We start from the raw sequence: 19,438 nt of genomic DNA, 5'->3' as shown, positions 1-19,438 counted from the left end.
GAATATTTTGGGGGGAAATACGCTGAGAATTCTAATGCCAGATCATCTGCATCCTGCTGATCCGGGATGGAGATGGAAGAGGGATGGAAGTTGGTGAGGAAGATGCACCACCCTTTGCAGGGAAGGGCTGGAATGGGGCAAGGGGCTGAGGGAGGGGGTGACAGCAGGAGGAGGAGGAGGAGGAGGAAGGTGACTCTCTTCAGCCCGGCTTTGTGCTGGGGGAAGTCCAGGGGGTGGGAGCTGCTCCTCTTGGCAGCCCCTTCCCGTTCCCTGCTGGCATTCCCAGGGGGTGGCAGCACCGAGGTTTGACAAGCATCACTTAACCTGCCTCCTGCTCCGTAATAACCTCATACATCACCGGGAAGAGACTGCGGAGCACGGCTGGAAGGGCTCTGCTTCCACATCCAGCGGCATTATCCCGAGGCCCCTGGGCTCTGTGTGCAAACAGGCTGCAGATCTCCAGGGGAGAGTGCCCAGACATCCGTTATTCCTGCACGGGAGGCTGTGCACGGGACCAGCCTGACATCCAGCAGCACTGGGAAAAATGGGATGTTCCTGCTGGCAAACTGGGGGCTCAACAGTGAGCCCCTGCACGTCTCAGGTGCCCAAGGAGCAATTCCTGCCCTTCAAGATCATCCATCCCAGGCAGCTCTCAGAGGCACTCCCTGCCTCTATCCCACATCCAGCCCCTCTCCTCCTTCCAGCTGCCTGCCTTCATGCAGTGCTCAGCCCCAGTTTAAGCAGGGGGACCCCTCAGCTCCCACCTACAAGGGACACCCTTTGCCTGACAGGGCTGCCAGGTCTGCAGCATTTCCCATGGGGATTATGGCTGTCCCACTCCTGCTCCATCTGGATCCCTGCTCCCACTCCCACATTTTCCCAGTCCGGTGGCCCTGTGCATCACGAGAGGGACACACTCCTCCAGTAACATGACAACTGCTGCCTACTCAGGTCTCCAGGGGGGCACGTGGTATGGATGAAAACCTCATCCCTTCTCCCAAGACAGCGTGGAGCAGCAGCAGAGCCGGCAGGGACTCCCCAGGGACACGACAGACCGAGCCACCCACAGCCAGCCCTGAAAACTGGGGATGTGTCGGCCAGTCCAGTGGAGCACTGGGACAAATGCTACGGCACAAGCTCCAGCTTTGGGATGGCTTTTTCCTCGAGAGGAGCAGTGGGATGGAGGGGATTAGGGGCATGGAGGAAGGGGATGGCAGCAGAGACAGTGGCACTCGGGCTGGCGGGGAGTGCTTTGCTTGGAGCGGGCTCAGCTCCACCCCCAAAGGCAGGAAAACCCGTGCGCAGATCCTGGGAATGAGCAGGACAAGGAGGAGCTGAGCGACTCAGTTGTTTATTGGGGGGTTGTGGCAGCCCAGCCCACGGGCTCGGCTCACTCGGTGATGCTGCGGAAGGACTGGACGGCGGGACTGGCCGCTCCCCACTCCACGGGCTTGCGGTACTCCCCCTTGGGCAGCAGGTACTGCCGGCCCCGGTAGTTGGGGTGCTCGTAGAAAACCCAGACGCCCTCCAGCACCCTGCAGGCGTGCACCTCACGCATGTGCCACTCCTCCATGACAGAGGGGCAGTCTTCGGTGGCTTCGAACATCTGCCCCCCGAAATCGCCCTTCTCGAACACCTGGATGTGGCCCCGGCCTCCACTCGGCTGGAAAAGAGGGAGAGAAAGTCATGGAATCGTGAAATGCTTTGTTTGGGTTGGAAGGGACAAAGATCATCGAGTTCCATCCCCTGCCATGGGCAGGGACACCTTCCACTAGCCCAGGTTGCTCCAAGTCCCGTCCAACCTTGCCTTGGACACTTCCAGGGGTGGGGCAGCCACAGCTTCTCTGGGCAACCTGATGGCAAAGTGTGGGAGGGAGGTATCCCCATGTCCTGGCTCTGACAGTCACCAGCATGTGGGAGCAGAGCTGGGGCACAGTCAGGTCCAAACCACCCCCCAGCACACCAGGCCAGGGCTGAACAGCTCGTGTCAGACCCCAAAAGCACCGGAGGGAGGCAGGGGGGTAAATGGTGACGTGCACAGAGAGTACAGAAGCACCGAGCCAGAGCAGAGCAGCTCCAGCTCAAAGCCCATCCCAGCCCAGGCTCTGCAGGGAGGAGGCTGCAGGCAGGGACAGGTCTCAGCTTCTCAGCTGTGAGACCTGCTCCATGCAGTGGGAATTGGTGGCTGTGCTCCAAGCCAGCTGCACACAGATCACCAGTGTCTGTCCCACTGCTGGTAAAACCTCAGCAGCAGCACCAACCCACACTCCATCCACACTGCCAGTTCTAAAGGGTGCTTCTCCCCTGAGGTTTTCCAGAAAGATCATTCCCTCTGCTCCTTTCTCCCCATAATCATTTTGGAGGGGGTGAGCACAGTTCCTGTGCTGCAGCTGGGAGACACACTCCTAAAACCAGGAGATACCAGGCTGCTCCAAGCATGCCCAAGAGGGCTCCAGGCATCCCTCCCACTGCTGGGTACTCCAGGGTTGCTCCTGGGGCTCGTCTCTCCATGCCCAGAGAGGTTTGATGACACTGAGAGCCAGAAAGGAGCCTTGGTTTGCCAGAGAAGAACAAACTGGTGCTCAAAAAAAATGCTCCTGCAAAATCCACATCCCACTGTTACAGGCCTTGTGCCCACCATCAGTTGGATCAGTTGGCAGCACACCAGGGAAAAGGCAAACCTTGGAGTGACCTGCCTGGACACCAAAGTCCCTAAAGGAACACACAGATGAAACCAGGTTGATGTTCCTATGGAAACCCACCCCCACTCAAAGGGATCTGCAGTCCAGAGCAGGAAAGATTTACCTTCTCCCCTCACCAAACACTTTGCCATTCCCAGGGCAGGACTGCAGGAACAAATCCCCCACAGCCACCCTCTCCACCGGTCCCCAGGAAGATGAGGGCCACCCACACAAAACCCTTCCCTGATAAATAAATCCCCCCAGCTGTCAGGCAGAGGCGACACTCACGATCTGGATGTACTTGCAGGAGCCCAGGCGGTCGTTGAGGCCCATCCAGTGGTGGTAGTCGGGGTACTCGCCGTGTGTCAGCACGTACATGTTCCCCGCGTAGTTAGGCCTCTCGTAGGCCACCCAGGTGCCTCCATCCACACGGATCGAGTTGCAGCGGCTCAGGTAGGTGTGGAAGTCGGGGCAGTCGCTGTCACACTCGTAGTAGCGGCCGAGGAAGTTCTTGTCTTCATAGAAGGTGACCTGAAACAAGCAGAGGAAGGGAAGCGGGGAGGTTCCTCATCCCTGCACATCCCTATTCCAGCCTCATTGTGGCGTGAAACGTCTGAAAACGGAGCCCTCAAGATGTCAAAAATCATCAGGGCCAACCCCCGAGCAGGACCAACCGCGAGCAGTCCACCAGCCTGGCCCCAGCACCCCCGGCCCTCACCGAGGTCTTGCCTTTCCCAGCCCCTCATTCTGTCCCAGTCTCAGAATCACAGAATCAAATGGATTGGAAAAGACCTCCGAGATCATCAAGTCCAACCCTTGATCCAGCACCACAGTGGTTCCCAGCCCATGGCACTGATGCCACATCCAGTCTCACCTTCAACACCTCCAGGGACGGTGACTCCACCCCTTCCCTGGGCAGCCCATTCCAATGGCTGAGCACTGTCTCTGTGAAAAATCCAACCCAATGCTCCTTTGGTGAAATTCCTGTCCTGTTTCCAGCAAAACTCTATTAAAATAATTCCCTCCCACCTCCTCTAGATCAGGAGTTACTAAATTCTGGCCAAGGGAGCCGTGAGAAGTCAGTGGACTGTACAAAGCAGCATTTCTGGGGACACGGGTTAGTGGTGGCTCTGGCAGTGCTGGGTGAACAGCTGGACTTGGTGACCTTAGAGGGCTTTTCCAGCCTTCATGATTCCATGATTTCCTTTATACTGGCTCACCGAGTGTTGGCACTGAGACCTTTCCTCCCAGGCCATGCCTTCCAGCCCATTCTCTTTGTTCCTGCTCCAGCAACCCACAACTTCCCTTCTCAAAACTCACTGCCAAAAGCTGGACATCACACAAGCTTTGCCCGTGCCAACAGAAACTAAAGGAGCATTCCATGGACATGGAGTACCAGAGATCTTTGGACAACCAAGGATTGCATTTGCAGTCGGCTTGTTCCGCTGCAAGCCCATAATACAGCTGACAAATTCCCAATCCATCACCACATTTGTTTCCCAGGAGCTGCTCTACAGCCAGGTTGACCCCAAAGCACCTTGTTTAGGGACATTTTATCCTGACTTGATCACTGTTTGGAAATGATCTCAAGAGCTGGTGAGCAAATGCCATTCCTCTCACCCAAGGCATCACCCAGCCAGCCCTGGAGAGGCAACCCATTTTTTCCTTAAAAAGCCCTTCATGGAATATTGCCAAGCCCTAGATCAGACCAGTCCTTTCTCCAGCCCCATTTTTAGATCATCTCAGCTGACAATTGTTCATCAAGAGTTGCTCTTTTCAATGAGGGTTCCTGAGCCATCATGTCTATCCTGACACATCCCTTGCTTGTTCGGGACACCAGATGCTCTAGAGATCTAAACACCCAGCATTCAGTATCCCACAATCCATTTTCCCCATGGTTTTTCCACAGCTTGAGTATTAGGATTCCTTTTGCTCCTGGTTGGCTGTACCTCACCCATGGTGCTTTGGTTACTGGTAACAGCTGGGATCCATCTCTTCCCGGCTCAGCCATTATCCACCACTGGGATGCCTGAGGAGTTCTCCCCCTCTCCAAACTCATTCTCCAAGCTCTGATCCACAGTCCCACCCTTGTCCATGCAGAGTGTCCAGCATTGTCGACGAGCTCTGCCCAACATCTGTAAGACCATGGGTCTGGTCTCCAGGCAGAAGGATCCCTGGAAGTGTCCTTCTCCAGGCTGGATGAGGCTCGGAGCAACCCGGGCTAGTGGAAGGTGTCCCTGCCCATGGCAGGGGGTGGAACTGGATGGGATTTAAGGTCCCTTCCAACCCAAACCATTCCAGGATTTAATGATGTTCCTTCCCCACCCAGCCTAACGCAGCCAAACTGGACCTTGGCAAAGCTCCCTGGTGTTCCCAGGAGACCATTTTCCAAGAGCACATCGAGGCTTTTCCCACAGAACCGTGACCAACTAAAGCGCTGCTCCTTGGTTTATTCTGGGAATACTTAAGAGGAGGGGGAATCCTGCCCACCCATTCTCCACCACAGCCCTTTGCACACACCCTCAACTCATTTCAGACCTTCTCATCCCAGTTTTCCTCGGGGATTCAGGAACAAAAGGAGCAGGTTGATGTTTTCACCCGTAGAATAATGACACAGTTAGAGATTTCAATTCCAGACTCTCACTCCCAGGTAAATCACCTTCCTTCAGTAAAACCCTCAAGGTGTTCTGCTTATATTTAACCTCTCCCTACCCAAGCCTTCCCCTTTGGGGCTTACCTGGCAGGTGCCACATTTGCCAAAGCAGATGTTCCTTATGGGAGTAAAACTCTTACTCCCTAGGTCACCTCACCTCAGTTATCACATATTTCTTCCCAACAGCAGCTCAGCTGGAAGGAAACTCTTAAAAACAAATCTAATAGTGCCCATTGCCTTCTGTGCCAGCAGTGACCCCTCTCCAGGGCAGATCACTCGCTGAGGTTCTGAGAAATGGCGTTTAATTCTCTCCTTTGTGCTTTTCTTCTCCCTGGAATGTGCTAAACAAGAGCATGGAATAGAGAAAAGATAACTCCTCCTGGGCATCTTGCTGCACCTCAGCAGCACATAATCCATGGATTCCTGTGGCACACTGGGAGGGGACACAGCTTCGGGCAGACTGTGCTCAAGGCTCTCCAAGGGACGGGAGACTCCAGGATGGAGCAGTTACAATTCCCCCACACTTATTTTAGGCACAGGGACAGAAAGACTGTACCCCTGAGACCCCAGAGCCACCAGCACACCCTCCTCGGATCTCCAGATCAGCCAAGCCTTGTGCCAAGGGCAGAGCTGAGAGGAACGAGGAGAAGCCGAGACCGAATCCGGATCTTCCACAGCATCGCCCGGTGCCTGCAAACCCACTGTGCCTCCCACATCTCCTTGGGTCTTCCAGCCTCCACAGGTTACAAGGAATCCAACCCAAAAGCAAAACTTAGAACCTCTGCCCACAGCTTCTTACCAGGTGTTTGACATTCCACAGGGGAAACTGGCCACCATTCCGAGGTTCTCACCCTCCTTCCCTGACTCCTCCCTGCCCGGTCCCAACCCTGCCACAAGGTCACCAACCAGCTCTGCTCAACTCAAGGCTGAGGAACACAGAGCTGGATCCCCACCTGACACAGCACTCCAGCTGAAGCTGAGCCTCCTGATCTACCTCCTTGTCTGGTTTAAATTCAGCCCTGCTGATTCCACCGAATCCCAAGGCCGGTTCTCATCCCGCAGGGAATGCTATTCCCTTTGGTGCCACGGCCGTCATTCGGGAGTCTTTCTGTTGCTCCACCATGGAAGGGGGATGTGGCAGCTGCTGCAGCTGTTGGGAGTCAGGTTCTCCCAAGGAAGCCTTCCAGGAGACTCCGCTCTGCAAACCCAGCTCGTCGCATTCCCTGCTGGCCCAGCGCCCTCTGCCCCCAGTTCACAAGGCATCAGCTCCTGCTGATTTCAAACCATTTTAACATGTCCCCTCACCAGTCACTGCGCTCAACTCCATCCTCTGGCAGAGCCCCACCCAGAGGAACCAGCCAAAACCTGGAAAAAGACTTGGGAGGGGCTCCCCTCCACGTGAGGAGGGATTTGAGGCTTCTCCTCTTGCCCACCCACTGGCAGAGGGGGAAGCTGTCAGCAGAGCAAGGAAAACAAAGTTTCTCCACACCTTATCCCTGATAAATTCTGAGCTTTTATCCAAAATGATGAATATACTGCAATTCAACTTACCTTGGTTCCAGCTCTGGACATTTTCCGTTCCAGCCAAGCTCCCCTGTGCCAGAGGAACGTCAGGAGCTGTTACAAACAGCCAGGAGCCGAGGTGCCCTTTTTATAACGGGCTTGTTTTAAACCAGACAGCCGCTTTGTCATGAGAATAGGATCCAAAAATTGAGTCAGTGATTCTGAGGCTATAGCCGATTTCCAGAAAAGCAAACAGGATTATGGAATAAAGGAAGGCTTCGCCATCCTCCCTTTGTTACCATTTGCTGAGTCAGAACACCAAAACTCTGCCAAACGCACTCAAAACACGCAGCCCCCTGCCAAGCCCGGGAGCACGGGGGGCAGTTTGGCTGCTCCCTCCCTTCCCAGCTTGTCAAAGCAGAAGGAACCCTCGTTGGATCGAAGGGACCACCCCCATTCCTAAGGAGGGGACACAGGGACAGTTCTGTGCAGCGAAGGATGCAGTTAAGGAATAACAAACACGAGCTCGGGGCACACGCCAGAGGCTTGCAAAGCACAGCCCTGCACTGACAGACTGAAAGCTCTCAGTGCAAAACATCTGTGCAGCTTTCCCCAGGACACCCTGAGCTTGATCCACAGTGCTGCAACAGCACCTGACACAGAGGGAAAGAAGGATGCGCGGCGAGTGATCCCACACATCCCACAGTAAAGAATGCTGCCCAAACTCTTGATTGTCTCTGCAGGTGCCACAAATCCAACTCCAAACTCTCCCCCCAGCACCCGAGGCTGGAGCAGAGGCGTTTTCCCTGCAGCCACGCTCCGGGGGCGGGGAGGCCGCGGCTGGCTGGCTGACACACACCCACCCCCCCGCCAGGGCATTATGAAAAACCACCTCTGCAGCTATTCAGTGCCCCAGCCCAAAGGCTTAGGGAGACAAAGGGACACGAATTTGGCACAGCAGCACCCGAAACACGCAGCCCCTCTTTCAAATCTGTCAGGACAAGCACTCTCGCAACAGCAGCTCTGCTCAATGCGAGCAGATCTGAGAGCCCGGGGCACACATGCCCAGAGCAGCTCCTCTTCCCATTTTAGGTGCCTCCAATCACCCACTGCTGTTGCTCTCGCTTGAATTTATTCATTTTTGAACCCAAATGCTGTTTTATGAAGATCACAGTTCAAGCACGAGCCAGGTCCTATCAGTAGGTGTGGTCTCTTCGCACATCCCTCCTTTAAAAGTTGGTTAAATCTTATAAACTCACATCACGTGAATATAATAAATATAATAAACTCACCTCACCTGCCAGCCCAGGAGCCAAGGGAGACCTTCAGAAGGATTCTGAAGCTGTGCACACAGAGTACTGTGCCTTCCTCTGGCTCTCAGCTTGGAGAGCTCTTCCAAAGGCACCACCAGCTGCTGCTTCCACTCATCCATGCAATGCCTTTCCCTGTTTTCTGAGTTTATTTAGGTGCTCAGCTACAAGTACATCTCCTATAACAGCTCCCACCAGCACAGGAGAATGGTGCTTAGCCAAGCTGATATTCTTTATGAGAAATATGGAAAGCAGCAACAGTGTTTGTATCAAAACCCTGAGCCAGGGCAGCCTTCGAACCCTTCAGCTCCATGGCTGGCAAGAAATCAGGATTTTTCTCTCACTGACTGGTTCCCATTTCATTAAGATTAAAGGTGTTGTGTCTCTCTAACACCCACTGTACAGGTAACACCCCTTCCCTAGGACAGGTGCCAGGTTTATCCAAGAACTCTTGTTTATTGACATTTGTCAAAACAATGCAACCATGTACAAAAGTTCATTCCACAAAATCCCAGCGCTTACAAAAGTTCATCCCGTAAAAACCCCATCACTTAATGCCATCTTCATATTAAAAAAACCTACCAGATTGCATTCATAAAAAAATCAAACACTTCTTTTTCACATTTCTAAAAGCAGTGCAGCTGGTTTGTACCGTGAAATGCAGGTGATGCCCAGGGCCCTGCATCCAGCTCTGTCCCAGCATCCCTGGTGTGCTGGACACCCGCACACATGGACACCCACCACGAGGACAGCTCTACAACAAGGCACAACTCATCATCCTCCAGTGCCATCTCAGTCACCAACAGGATAACTACAGCACATTCCTGGGAAGGCAGCAGTGATCAGGAATCCTAAAGCAGCCAGACAGTGCAAGGCTGGGTGTTGGATCCAGCGGGTCCAGGCAGGACGGCCACAAAGTCTTAATGAGAACTGGGCTGGGGGTATTGCTGCCTGTTCCCTGAGCTCTGGAACAAAATAAAAGGAGCACATTTTACTCCCAACACTAGCAAAGAAAAAGGAATTCAAAGACCAAATAAAAAATAAACCAACTTTCTAATGGTTTGAAACATGTCATGGCAGAGAAGCAGGATAAGGGCAGATCTCCAGCTCCTAAACCACTTCTGCTCAGGAAGAGACACTACAAAGCAAGAATTAGCCAAAGTTTCACTGTAAGAATTAGCCACAGTCTCACCCAGTTCTCTTTAGCAAAGGTGAGATGGGTAAATAGACATCAATCCACACAGTTCCTTTGAAAGAGCAGCTGTTCCAACCAGTTGGACATCCCATTATGTGCAACATGCCCATGTTGTGCCTTTACAGATGTCTCCAACAAACCAAACTTAACAACAAGGCAGGTGCTGAGGACACAGATTTCCACTGAAAAAGGGGGTTTTGACAGTAAAATAAGAACTAAAACCAAATGCAAGGCTTTGGGGAGAACATTCACTGAACAGCCTCCTGCTTTTGGTGCCTCTGCCTTGGGTGTGCACACAAACACGGCACAGTTCCTGTAGGTAGAGAAGAACCAGGAGGAACAGGCCTTTCACTCACCCTTCCTCTCCTTCTGTGCTGAGGAATGGGATGTTATCCTGCTGCCTGCTTGGATCCCATGGCAAGGGGGACGAGGCTGTCCAGCTGCTGCCGGTTCCCCGTCTGCACCAGCCACTCGTAGAACTTGTTTTCCACCAACGCCTGGAGCCGCTTCCTCTGATCCCTGAAGCCAAAAGATCAACAGGGAAGTATGGAAAAATCACATTTATTTATAGTGTTATGCTACTACCTCACCTGCACTACTCAAACAAGCCTCCAGATATACCAGGAAGAGCCAGGCTTGGCTCCTGAACCCTCTGGACCAGGAATAGAAGGTTTTTACCAAGGGAATATGATGATAATGAACCCTAAAGGCAGAACTTGGTGGAGTCAGAGGGGCCATATAAACTTCCCCATCCCATCAGCACAACCACCCTGCTCCACAAGGCTACCTCCACTTAGCTCTCAGAGCACAGACTAAAAACTGTCTGAAAAGGGAGAAAAATGAGTATTAGTAACCAATGTTTAAGCACTAAGGACTCAAAATTCTGTTCTGACAGCACCTGGAAGAGAAAGGATGGAGATCAGGGGAAAAAAATGCACCTACAAACACCTCTCAAATAATTCCTGTTGCTGGTAATTAACTTTTGGGGTGGTTTTGATAAGCCCAGCAGTCACAGGGTGTTCCACAGCTCAGGTTCCCTGGCACTGCTCAGATGCCCAAGAGCATCTCCAGAACAGCATCCCAGCCCTCTGGGATCTGCTCACCTCTGGAATTTGTTAAGCCAAAAGTGGCACAGGTGTTGAGCAGCCCCTGCTGGACTTTTTCCATGGGTTTACATAATTCATTTCTGAACACCAATAAAACATGAACAATTTTCAATATTCTGGACATTTTATGTGGGTTTACTTTGAACCCATTCCTAATTTGATGTGCTGATCCTATCCTGTACTGGGAAAAGCAGGAAACCAGCTCCAGAGGAGGCCACTAAGATAATCAAACTGATGGAGCAGCTCTCCTGTGAGGAAAGGCTGGACAGTTGGGATTGTTCAGCCTGGAGAGGAGAAGCTTTGGGGTGACCTGATTGTGGCCTTTCAATACTTGAAGGAGCTACAGGAAATATGGAGAAAGACTATTTCCAAGGGCTGGAGTGACTGGACAAGGGGAATGGCTTCCCACTGCCAGAGGGCAGGGTTAGATGGGATAGTGGGAAGAAACTCTTCCCTGGGAGGGTGGGGAGGCCCTGGCACAGGTTACCCAGAGAAGCTGTGGCTGCCCCATCCCTGGAAGTGTCCAAGGTCAGGTTGGACAGGGCTTGGAGCAACCTGGGCTAGTGGGAGGTGTCCCTGCCCATGGCAGGGGGTGGAACCTGGCTGGATTTTTAAGGTCCCTTCCAACCCAGGCTATTCTATGATTCTATTCCTTTTTGTCCCCCTCAGCTCCACGTACCCATCCCTTTTTTCCAAGTTAAAGGCTGCTCTTTGTACAGATTCCATTGGAGCCATTCCCCAAAAAGCAGGGTTCTGGGACAGAACTAACCCAAATTCCTCCTCAGCAAACACAAAGGCAGCCACTTCTTTTTTCCCTTATGGATTTATCTTCTCCAAATGCTTTTTCTCTACCTTGATCTGCTACTGACCCTGAAAGACTTTCTGTTTGACACGCTTGGAAAATGAATAAACAGGATTTTATGCTTTTGCAAGTTGCTCCTCAAGCTGTCTTACTGCTCCTGTCTTACTGGGGTTTTACTTTCAGCCTGGCAGGATTTACATTCTTTTTTTGCCCCACTTTCCTCATTCAGACAACTTCAACTTCTTGAGAGACGTCTTCTTATTTCTAACATTCCCTTTCACCTCCCGCTCGAGCACGGCGGCTTTTTCCTTTCTACAAGCCCGATATCCTGTTTGCTCTAAGCTTCCTACTTGTCTCCCCAGTTGTTTCCCTGCCTGCAGAAGACAAGAGAGACATTTTCCACTGTCAGCTGCCCACTTTCTTTTCAACAAGCTTCTAAACTTGCCACAGTTTTCCCCCCCTTTTATGGAATAAGCCACTCCAGGAGTGAGCTCTTGTCTCCTGTGACTGCAGGATGGCAACTCTAAGCACATCATCCCTGTTTCCTCACACTTCTTTAACAGGAAAGTTCTGACAGGCCAAACACCTTCCCAAAACCCTGGAGGGGAAGAAGCACCCCAGTTGGAGGGGGAAGCACCTTGGATGAGCTAATGGACACAAGGGATGACACCAGCCTCTTTGCTCGCTGCTGTTCTTGAGGACTCAGGGCTGGGAGTTTGAAGGTTTTCACACCTCTGTCCCCACCTCTGGATCAGGACTGCTCTGTCACCCTCCTCCTGTAGCAAAATCCTGCCCCAGAATCCTTTCTCTCTCCCAGTCTAGAGTTCTTTCAAACTGCCCATTCCTCCATGCTCAGCACAGAGGCACCTGGATTTCAGAAAGGAACTCAGGAAGTGGAGGGAGCTCCTCCAAAACCAGGAATCATCAAACGGGCCAGAACTCTTCAGCCTGGTACAAAGGGAAGCATTGACAGTTTGCCTCCTATTCCATATTTCCCAGGGATAAACCCCTCCCAGATCACTGCTATCAGCACTCAGTTACACCCTGGTACCACTCAGTAACTGAGCACAGAACAGAAAAAAAACCTACACGGCTTAAGCTCAGTTTAGGGAACAAAACTTGTTCTTATCAAGTCCTTACAAATGGATGTTTGAAATGGGGTTTCTATCCCCAAAATGTGCTTGCAAACAAAGCTGGGCAGAGGATTCCATGGGATCATCTCAAGAGGAATTTCAAAGTTCCTGTCCCAGACTGATCTGCTGCCATGATCCACAGGCACTTTCCCAGCTCTCCTCAACAAGGGATGGGACAGTCATTTAAAGCTTCAATCCCAAGGTGAAGGGGGGCTGAGAGGGACCCCAGGCAGCTGCAGGACAGTGATGTGGTTCAGGGCACACACCCAGCCCTGCCCACAGCACTGGCATCAGAACAGAGAGTGGGGAGGGCCCAGAGTCATAAACCCTCCCTGCCAGGGTGGATCCCTGCCCTCAGCAGTGTCCAGGAATGCTTTCCCTACAGCCTCACGAGCCGGGAAAATGCAACCATGAGAAAGCACCTCCTTCAGAGCAGTGTGGGCAGCGGGGTGAGGGAGGGGATTCTCCCCCTTTACTCCACTTGGTGAGTCCCCCCCTTGCTGTGCTGCCTCCAGCTCAGCATAACAAGGATGTGGAGCTGTTGGAGCAAATACAGAGGAGGCCATGGAGATGCTCCAAGGGCTGGAGTCCCTCTGCTCTGGAGCCAGGCTGGGAGAGCTGGAGGTGTTCACCTAGAGAAGAGAAGGATCCAGGGAGACCTAAAGCCCCTTCCAGAGCCTAAAGGGGCTCAAGGAGAGCTGGAGAGGGACTTTGGAAAACAGCCTGGAGAGACAGGACAAGGGGAATGGCTTCCCACTGCCAGAGGGCAGGATTAGATGGAATGTTGGGAAGAAACTCTTCCGTGGGAGGGTGGGAAGGCCCTGGCACAGGTTACCCAGAGAAGCTGTGGCTGCCCCTGGATCCCTGGCAGTGTCCAAGACCAGGTTGGATGGGGCTTGGAGCAACCTGGGCTAGTGGAAGGTGTCCTTGCCCATGGAAGCAGGTAGAACGACACATCCTTTAAGGTCCCTTCCAACCCAAACCATCCTGGAATTCCATGACTCAGAGCTACAAGTGTGAGCATTCCCTTCTCACTTTGCCAGTCAGGATTGCTAACGACTGACGCCCCAGAACTGGCCTGCAGGACACGGTTCACCCAACCCAACCCCTCCTTAAAGCATTTTTACGGAACCACATCACAGGAAGCCTCGGGAATGGCTGAGCTCAGCCAGCCCTGCCGGGCACAGCACTCACCTGGTCAGACCCGCCTCCTTCACCGCGCGCTGCCACACCTGCACCCGCTGCTCCCGCTGCCTCAGAGCCTCCTGGTACTCCTGGGGCAGCCCCCCCGGCGTCTCCGTGGTGTCTCCTTCCATCTCAAAGGGAATCACGAAGGTGTAGAAGTCCGAGGGGGGCAGGAGGCGGAACACCCCCGTGTCACTGCTCTCCCTGCACACCAGCATGGGGCTGTCCCAGTAGTTGGGCAGAGTGGCCAAGCCCACCTGAGCCATGTGGTCCTCCAGCATGGGGTAGTGGGTGTGGAAAGGGGCAAAGCTGACCGCCTGGTTCCCCGAGAGGATGAGGGGCTGGGTGGGTGTCAGAGTGTAGAACGTGCAGCCGGTGGTGGCTGCCAGGGACAGGCGGTGGCAAACCACCATGACCCTGACGCCGTCACAGCTCTGCACGTGCACCGACGTCTCCACGGGGCCCAGCACGAACGTGCTGCTCCGGCACTTCTCGATGGTCACGGAGCTGCCAAAGAACCACAGCACAGTCAGGGCTGGAAGGGACCTCTGGAATCACCCAGTCCAACCCCCCTGCCAAGGCAGGGTCACCCAGAGCGAGTGACAAGGGAACCACGTGGGTTTGGAATGTCTGCAAAGAGGGAGACTCCACACCCTCCCTGGGCAGTTCCAGGGCTCTGCTGCCCTCCACGGAAAGATGTTCTTCCTCATGTTGAGGTGGAACTTCTTGTGGTTCAGTCTATGGCCATTGCAACTCATCCTATCACTGGGCACTACTGGGAAGAGCCTGGCACCATCCTGACACCTGCCCTGGAGATACTTATATGGATTGATAGGAACCCCTCTCAGATATTTGTACAGATCAGTGAGATATTTCTATGGATCAATGAGATATCTGTATGGATTGATGAGATTCCCTTTCAGAGGAGGTATTTGTATGGATATTTGTATGGATCAATGAGATATTTGTATGGATTGATGGGATCCCCTGTCAGGTGAGGTATTTGTATGAATATCTGAGATATCTGTATGGGTATCTGAGATATCTGTATGGGTATCTGAGATATCTGTATGGGTATCTGAGATATCTGTATGGATTGATGAGATATCTGTAGGGACTGATAAGATCCCCTCTTAGCCTTCCCTTCTCCAGACTAACCAGGCCCAGTTCCCTCAGTCTCTCCTCATCAGAGAGATGCTCCAGTCCCTTCCTCATCTCTGTGGCCTCCACTGGACACTCTCCTTGTCTCTCCTGTCCTGAGGAGCCCAGAGCTGGACCCAGCACTCCCGACGTGCCTCACAGGGCTGAGCAGAGGGGCAGGATCACCTCCCTGACCTGCTGGCAGCGCTCTCCCTGATGTGCCCAGGACCCCACTGGCCCTCCAAGACTGCAGGTGCCTCCCAGGAGAACCAGAACTCACCGGAGGGGGGACAGGAGGTAGATGAAGGACTCGTTGCAGCGATGGATCCTCACGTGAGCCCCCACCAGGGTGTCCGAGCTCTTGGCCAGGGTCTGCTTGTACACCTGGCTCATGATCACCATGGGGGACACCTCGGGCATCACCCGGGCACTGCAGGCAATCTTGGCTCTCCTGGTTGCTCCTTCAACTGCAGAACAAAGGACACAGAAGTTCACTGCCCAGCAACCCTCGGGAAAACAACCAGCCCCACACGTCAAGGATGGCACTTCCTACACCACCCACACCACCCCCAGTCCCCCCTGGGCAGGGCAGCAGCTCAGGGCACTGAGAAACTCCAGACACTGGGAGACATTGGAAGAGCCCAACCACTTCAGGATTATTCAGGAGCAGCCAAAGGCCCCGAGAGATCTCCACCTGCAGAAGTCTCTTCCCAAACCCAAGGCTCGGCCTGGCAGGAAGATCCTGAGGGCAGGTTTAAAACTCTTGTGTTTTAAACGAGGGAAATGCTCCCCCTAGAGCACAATCCTTGAGCTCTTCCCTGGGCTCCCTAATCCAGGGCCCCTCCTGGGATCCTGCAGCCAGGGAAACACTGAGCCAGTGTCTTTTTCCTGAGGTGGCTCCATGTCCCTGCAGGAGAGAGGCTGGACTGGAGACAAGGAAAGCCAGACCAGCTCCCACCCCACTGCCAGATCCCTGCTCAGCAGGAGGAGCTGAGTTCCTGTTTCTAGGGGTTTTTTCCTAAATTTCTATTTTTCTGTATTTCTACATTGCTTTCAGTATTTCTAAATTTGTATGTTTGTATTTTTCTATTTCTCTCTATTTCTGCATAATTCTTTTTCTATATGTTCTATATTTCTATTTTTCTCTAGATTTTTATAATTTTCCATATTTTCTATACTTCTGTATACTCCCATCTTTTCACATACTCCCATCACCCCACATATTCCTACATTGCTATTTTCCATATATTTCTATTTTCCCACATTTTTATTTTCCCACACATTTCTACGTTTCCATTTTCCCACATATTTCTACATTTCTACTTTCCCACATATTTCTATTTTCTCTTATATTTCTGTATTTCAATTTTCCCACAGATTCCTATTTTCCCACAGATTCCTATTTTCCCACAGATTCCTATTTTCCCACAGATTCCTATTTTCCCACAGATTCCTATTTTCCCACAGATTCCTATTTTCCCACAGATTCCTACTTTCCCACAGATTCCTACTTTCCCACAGATTCCTACACTTCTATTTTTCCATATATTTTTTCTACTTTCCCACATACTCCTATTTTCCCATTTTCACGCATTTTGATATTGCTGTTTCCCCACACATTCCCCTTTTCCCCACACATTCCCTTTTTCCCCACACATTCTTACATTTCTATTTTTCCATGTGTTTTTTCTATTTTCATGCATTTCTATATTCCTATTTTCCAACATATTCCTACTTTCCCATTTTCCCACACATCCCTATATTCCTATTTCCCACACGCTCCCCTTTTCCCACATCCCTATATTCCTATTTCCCACACACTCCCTTTCCCACATCCCTATATTCCTATTTCCCACACACTCCCTTTCCCACATCCCTATATTCCTATTTCCCACACGCTCCCCTTTTCCCACATCCCTATATTCCTATTTCCCACACGCTCCCCTTTTCCCACATCCCTATATTCCTATTTCCCACACGCTCCCCTTTTCCCACATCCCTATATTCCTATTTCCCACACGCTCCCCTTTTCCCACATCCCTATATTCCTATTTCCCACACGCTCCCCTTTTCCCACATCCCTATATTCCTATTTCCCACACGCTCCCCTTTTCCCACATCCCTATATTCCTATTTCCCACACGCTCCCTTTTCCCACATCCCTATATTCCCGTTTCCCACACGCTCCCACATTCCCAAACCCATCCGTGCCTCCCAGTGCCCACCTTGCTGTGCCCAGGCCAGCTTCCTGCCGGCCCTGATGCAGGCGGTCATTCCCAAGGGGTTGGCGGTGAGGCAGGAGCGGATCCAGCTCTCCAGCCGGGGCAGGGAGAAGGCTCTGGCCCCCTGGGAGAAGCCGTTGTGGGGGTGGCAGGGCGGGCACAGGGCCAGCTCGTGGAGCGGCCGCACCGCCCGGGAAGCGCCCACGGAGCCCTCGAGCAGGAGGCTCAGGGCACTCACGGCCTCCAGGGACACCAGGCTGCTGGAGCTGGAGTGGGACGAGGCTGAGAGCTGCTCCGGCTCCAGCAGCAGCTCCAGCATGTCCAGGAGGTGGCTCTGCACAAAGGCTCGGTGCTCCTGGTCATTCCAGTTCTGGGGGGGGGCAGGAAAACACGGGGCAGGTCAGTGCTCCAGGGTGGGAAGCTCCACAGGCATCAGAGCCCAGAATCTTGCTCAGAACTCCTCTGGAATGTCAAACGTGTGGTTGGGACAAGCTGGAATCGTTAAACACTCCGCGTCAAACACGGAGCTCGTTCCTGCTCATTCCTGTTCTTCCAAGGCACACAAAGCCACCACCCCCCAAAAATTAAACCCCATTTTATTCTAAGTCAAGCGGCAAATATTTAATCCTAGAAAGCAGCAATGGGCTCTCTCCCAATCCCACCCAAATCCAGGGAGCTCCTGCTGGCACTGGAAGGAAGGGAACAAATCAATAACTGGCAGGCAAGGTCTTGGAGCTGCTCCACTGGAAAAGCCCAGCTGGGCTTCCAGGATAAAAAGTGTCACCTTCCAGGGTAAAAAGCTGAGGGTCATTTCTCCAATAAACAAAACAGCCTCTGAAAGAATCCTTAGTTCAAATCCTAAAGGACTCATGCCCAGAAAAAAAGCAGGAGACTGGAATTACAGCAGAGCTTAATAAAGCCAAGCTTTGCTGAAGGAACACACCATCTGTCCTCACCACCATCTGTTCAAGGATAAAGCTGCCCAGCTCCTCTTTTTAATGGTTCCAGCTTGTCCCAACTACATTCCACCAGCTCATCCAGCTCCCAGCAGCACATCCATGCCAGAATTCCAGAGGTTTGCAGCTGCGGTTGCCAATTTATAACTCACCCTCCCACACAGAGCTGCCCAGGGGACACATCCAATTCACTCCTTCCTAAATATTTGGCAGTCATTTAAAACGAAACAGCATTTCCACGTGGCTGATCTCCAGCTGAACAACCAACTCCCCTCCCTGACATGGAACCTGAGGCCAGGGAACACCCTGGGATCCAATATTCCCACTGGAGCACATGAAAGGAACTACAAAGATGAGAAAAGTCTCCTGTTTGAATAACAGAAAAAAGCAAAGGGGCTGTTGCTCCTTAAAAGGAGAACTGCCAGGACTCACAGGGAATTTTCAGCTGCCTTTGGACTCCAGGAAAGCCTCACGGAAAACTTTTAAAAAACTTTTTTACTAAGTGCAGAGAGAAGACAGCAACTCTACCTCATTTACCATGGAACAGGGAATCTGCACTTGGTGAGAACAACCCAGCCCCTTCCCGACCCCCTCAGGGCAGATCCCAACAGGGGAGAAGCTCCTGCACGTGGAAGATCCCACAGCCACAGGTACCTTATTCCCGCCGGCGGATTTCCCAGGAAAGCCGGGAGATGCGGTCCTGGGGCTGGGCCACTCGTCGCCGAGCAGGGACCTGCGCAAGGACACCTTGTGGAGCTGCTGCACGTACAGGAACAGCAGGAACTGCAGCGTGTCCACGGACAGCTGGAGAGCAGGGAGAGAGGAGGAAGAGTCAGGACCCCCTCTTACACCGGGCCTGGGCTGCCCCTGCCTTAGGCCGGCTCTGGGCTCTTGCCTTGCTCCGTTCCCGCTCCAGCTCCTCGGCGCTGGCACAGGAGGCCTCTGCCTCGGCCCAGCGGAGGCGGCGGGGTGGGTCGGGCTCGAGGAGGCCGCGGAAGAGCTCGAAATAGAGCCAGGCGAGGTCGCGGTCGAGCTGCAGCTTCCCGCAGGCGATGTGGCGCCAGCGGGGCCAGCGCAGCCGCGGGAAACAGCCCTGGGCGGCCCTGGCGCGGGCGTAGGCGGCGGCCTTGCGCAGGTAGTGCGGGGCGAGGCGGGCGGGCGGCGGCGCCGGCAGAGCGCCCGCCAGGAACGGCTCCGTGCGCGCCCATAGCCGCACCGAGCCCGCCTCCGCCGCCATGGCCGCCGCCGCCGCTTCCGGGTTCCGCCGCAGGCACCACAGAGACGGGCCCTTCCCTCCTGCGCCGGAGCCGCTGCTCATTGGTTGCGCCCGCCGGCGTGGGGGCGGGGCTAAGCGACTCGCGCGCCGATTGGCTGCGCGGAGGGAAGTGGTGGCGAGGCGTGCGCGTCGCGCTGAGCGGTGACGCTGCGGCCGGCGATTGGCCGGCGGCGCTGAAGTGTGCGCAGGCCATTGGCCGGTGGCGCGCGGTGCCGCGCTCCCATTGGCTGCCTGCGGGCACCCCGCGTTCCCATTGGTCGGGGCCAGGCAGGGGGC

The 19,438-nt window shown here is 53.4% G+C and overlaps 2 protein-coding genes across 2 annotated transcripts; both read right to left on the bottom strand.

The window, feature by feature from the left end:
- Nucleotides 1–970: 970 nt before the first annotated feature.
- Nucleotides 971–6,974, bottom strand: CRYGS (crystallin gamma S). The gene is made up of 3 exons (XM_051781821.1): nt 6,886–6,974; nt 2,970–3,212; nt 971–1,663 (listed from the first exon to the last, which is right to left on the bottom strand). The coding sequence occupies exons 1-3, from the start codon at nt 6,904–6,906 to the stop codon at nt 1,391–1,393; spliced, it is 537 nt and encodes a 178-aa protein (XP_051637781.1). The 5' UTR covers nt 6,907–6,974; the 3' UTR covers nt 971–1,390.
- Nucleotides 6,975–8,970: 1,996 nt separating this feature from the next.
- TBCCD1 (TBCC domain containing 1) lies at nt 8,971–19,204 on the bottom strand. The gene is made up of 7 exons (XM_051781395.1): nt 18,782–19,204; nt 18,541–18,690; nt 16,934–17,300; nt 14,989–15,175; nt 13,578–14,075; nt 9,699–9,861; nt 8,971–9,112 (listed from the first exon to the last, which is right to left on the bottom strand). The coding sequence occupies exons 1-6, from the start codon at nt 19,202–19,204 to the stop codon at nt 9,732–9,734; spliced, it is 1,755 nt and encodes a 584-aa protein (XP_051637355.1). The 3' UTR covers nt 8,971–9,112; nt 9,699–9,731.
- Between the last annotated feature and the right edge of the window lie 234 nt (nt 19,205–19,438).

The sequence above is a fragment of the Manacus candei genome, unplaced genomic scaffold, assembly GCF_025592945.1.
Source record: "Manacus candei isolate 608988 ecotype Guabito, Panama unplaced genomic scaffold, ASM2559294v1 h1tg000015l, whole genome shotgun sequence".
NCBI lineage: Eukaryota > Metazoa > Chordata > Aves > Passeriformes > Pipridae > Manacus > Manacus candei.
Note: the sequence above shows the minus strand (reverse complement) of the source record. Positions and strands in the feature narration are given on the sequence as shown.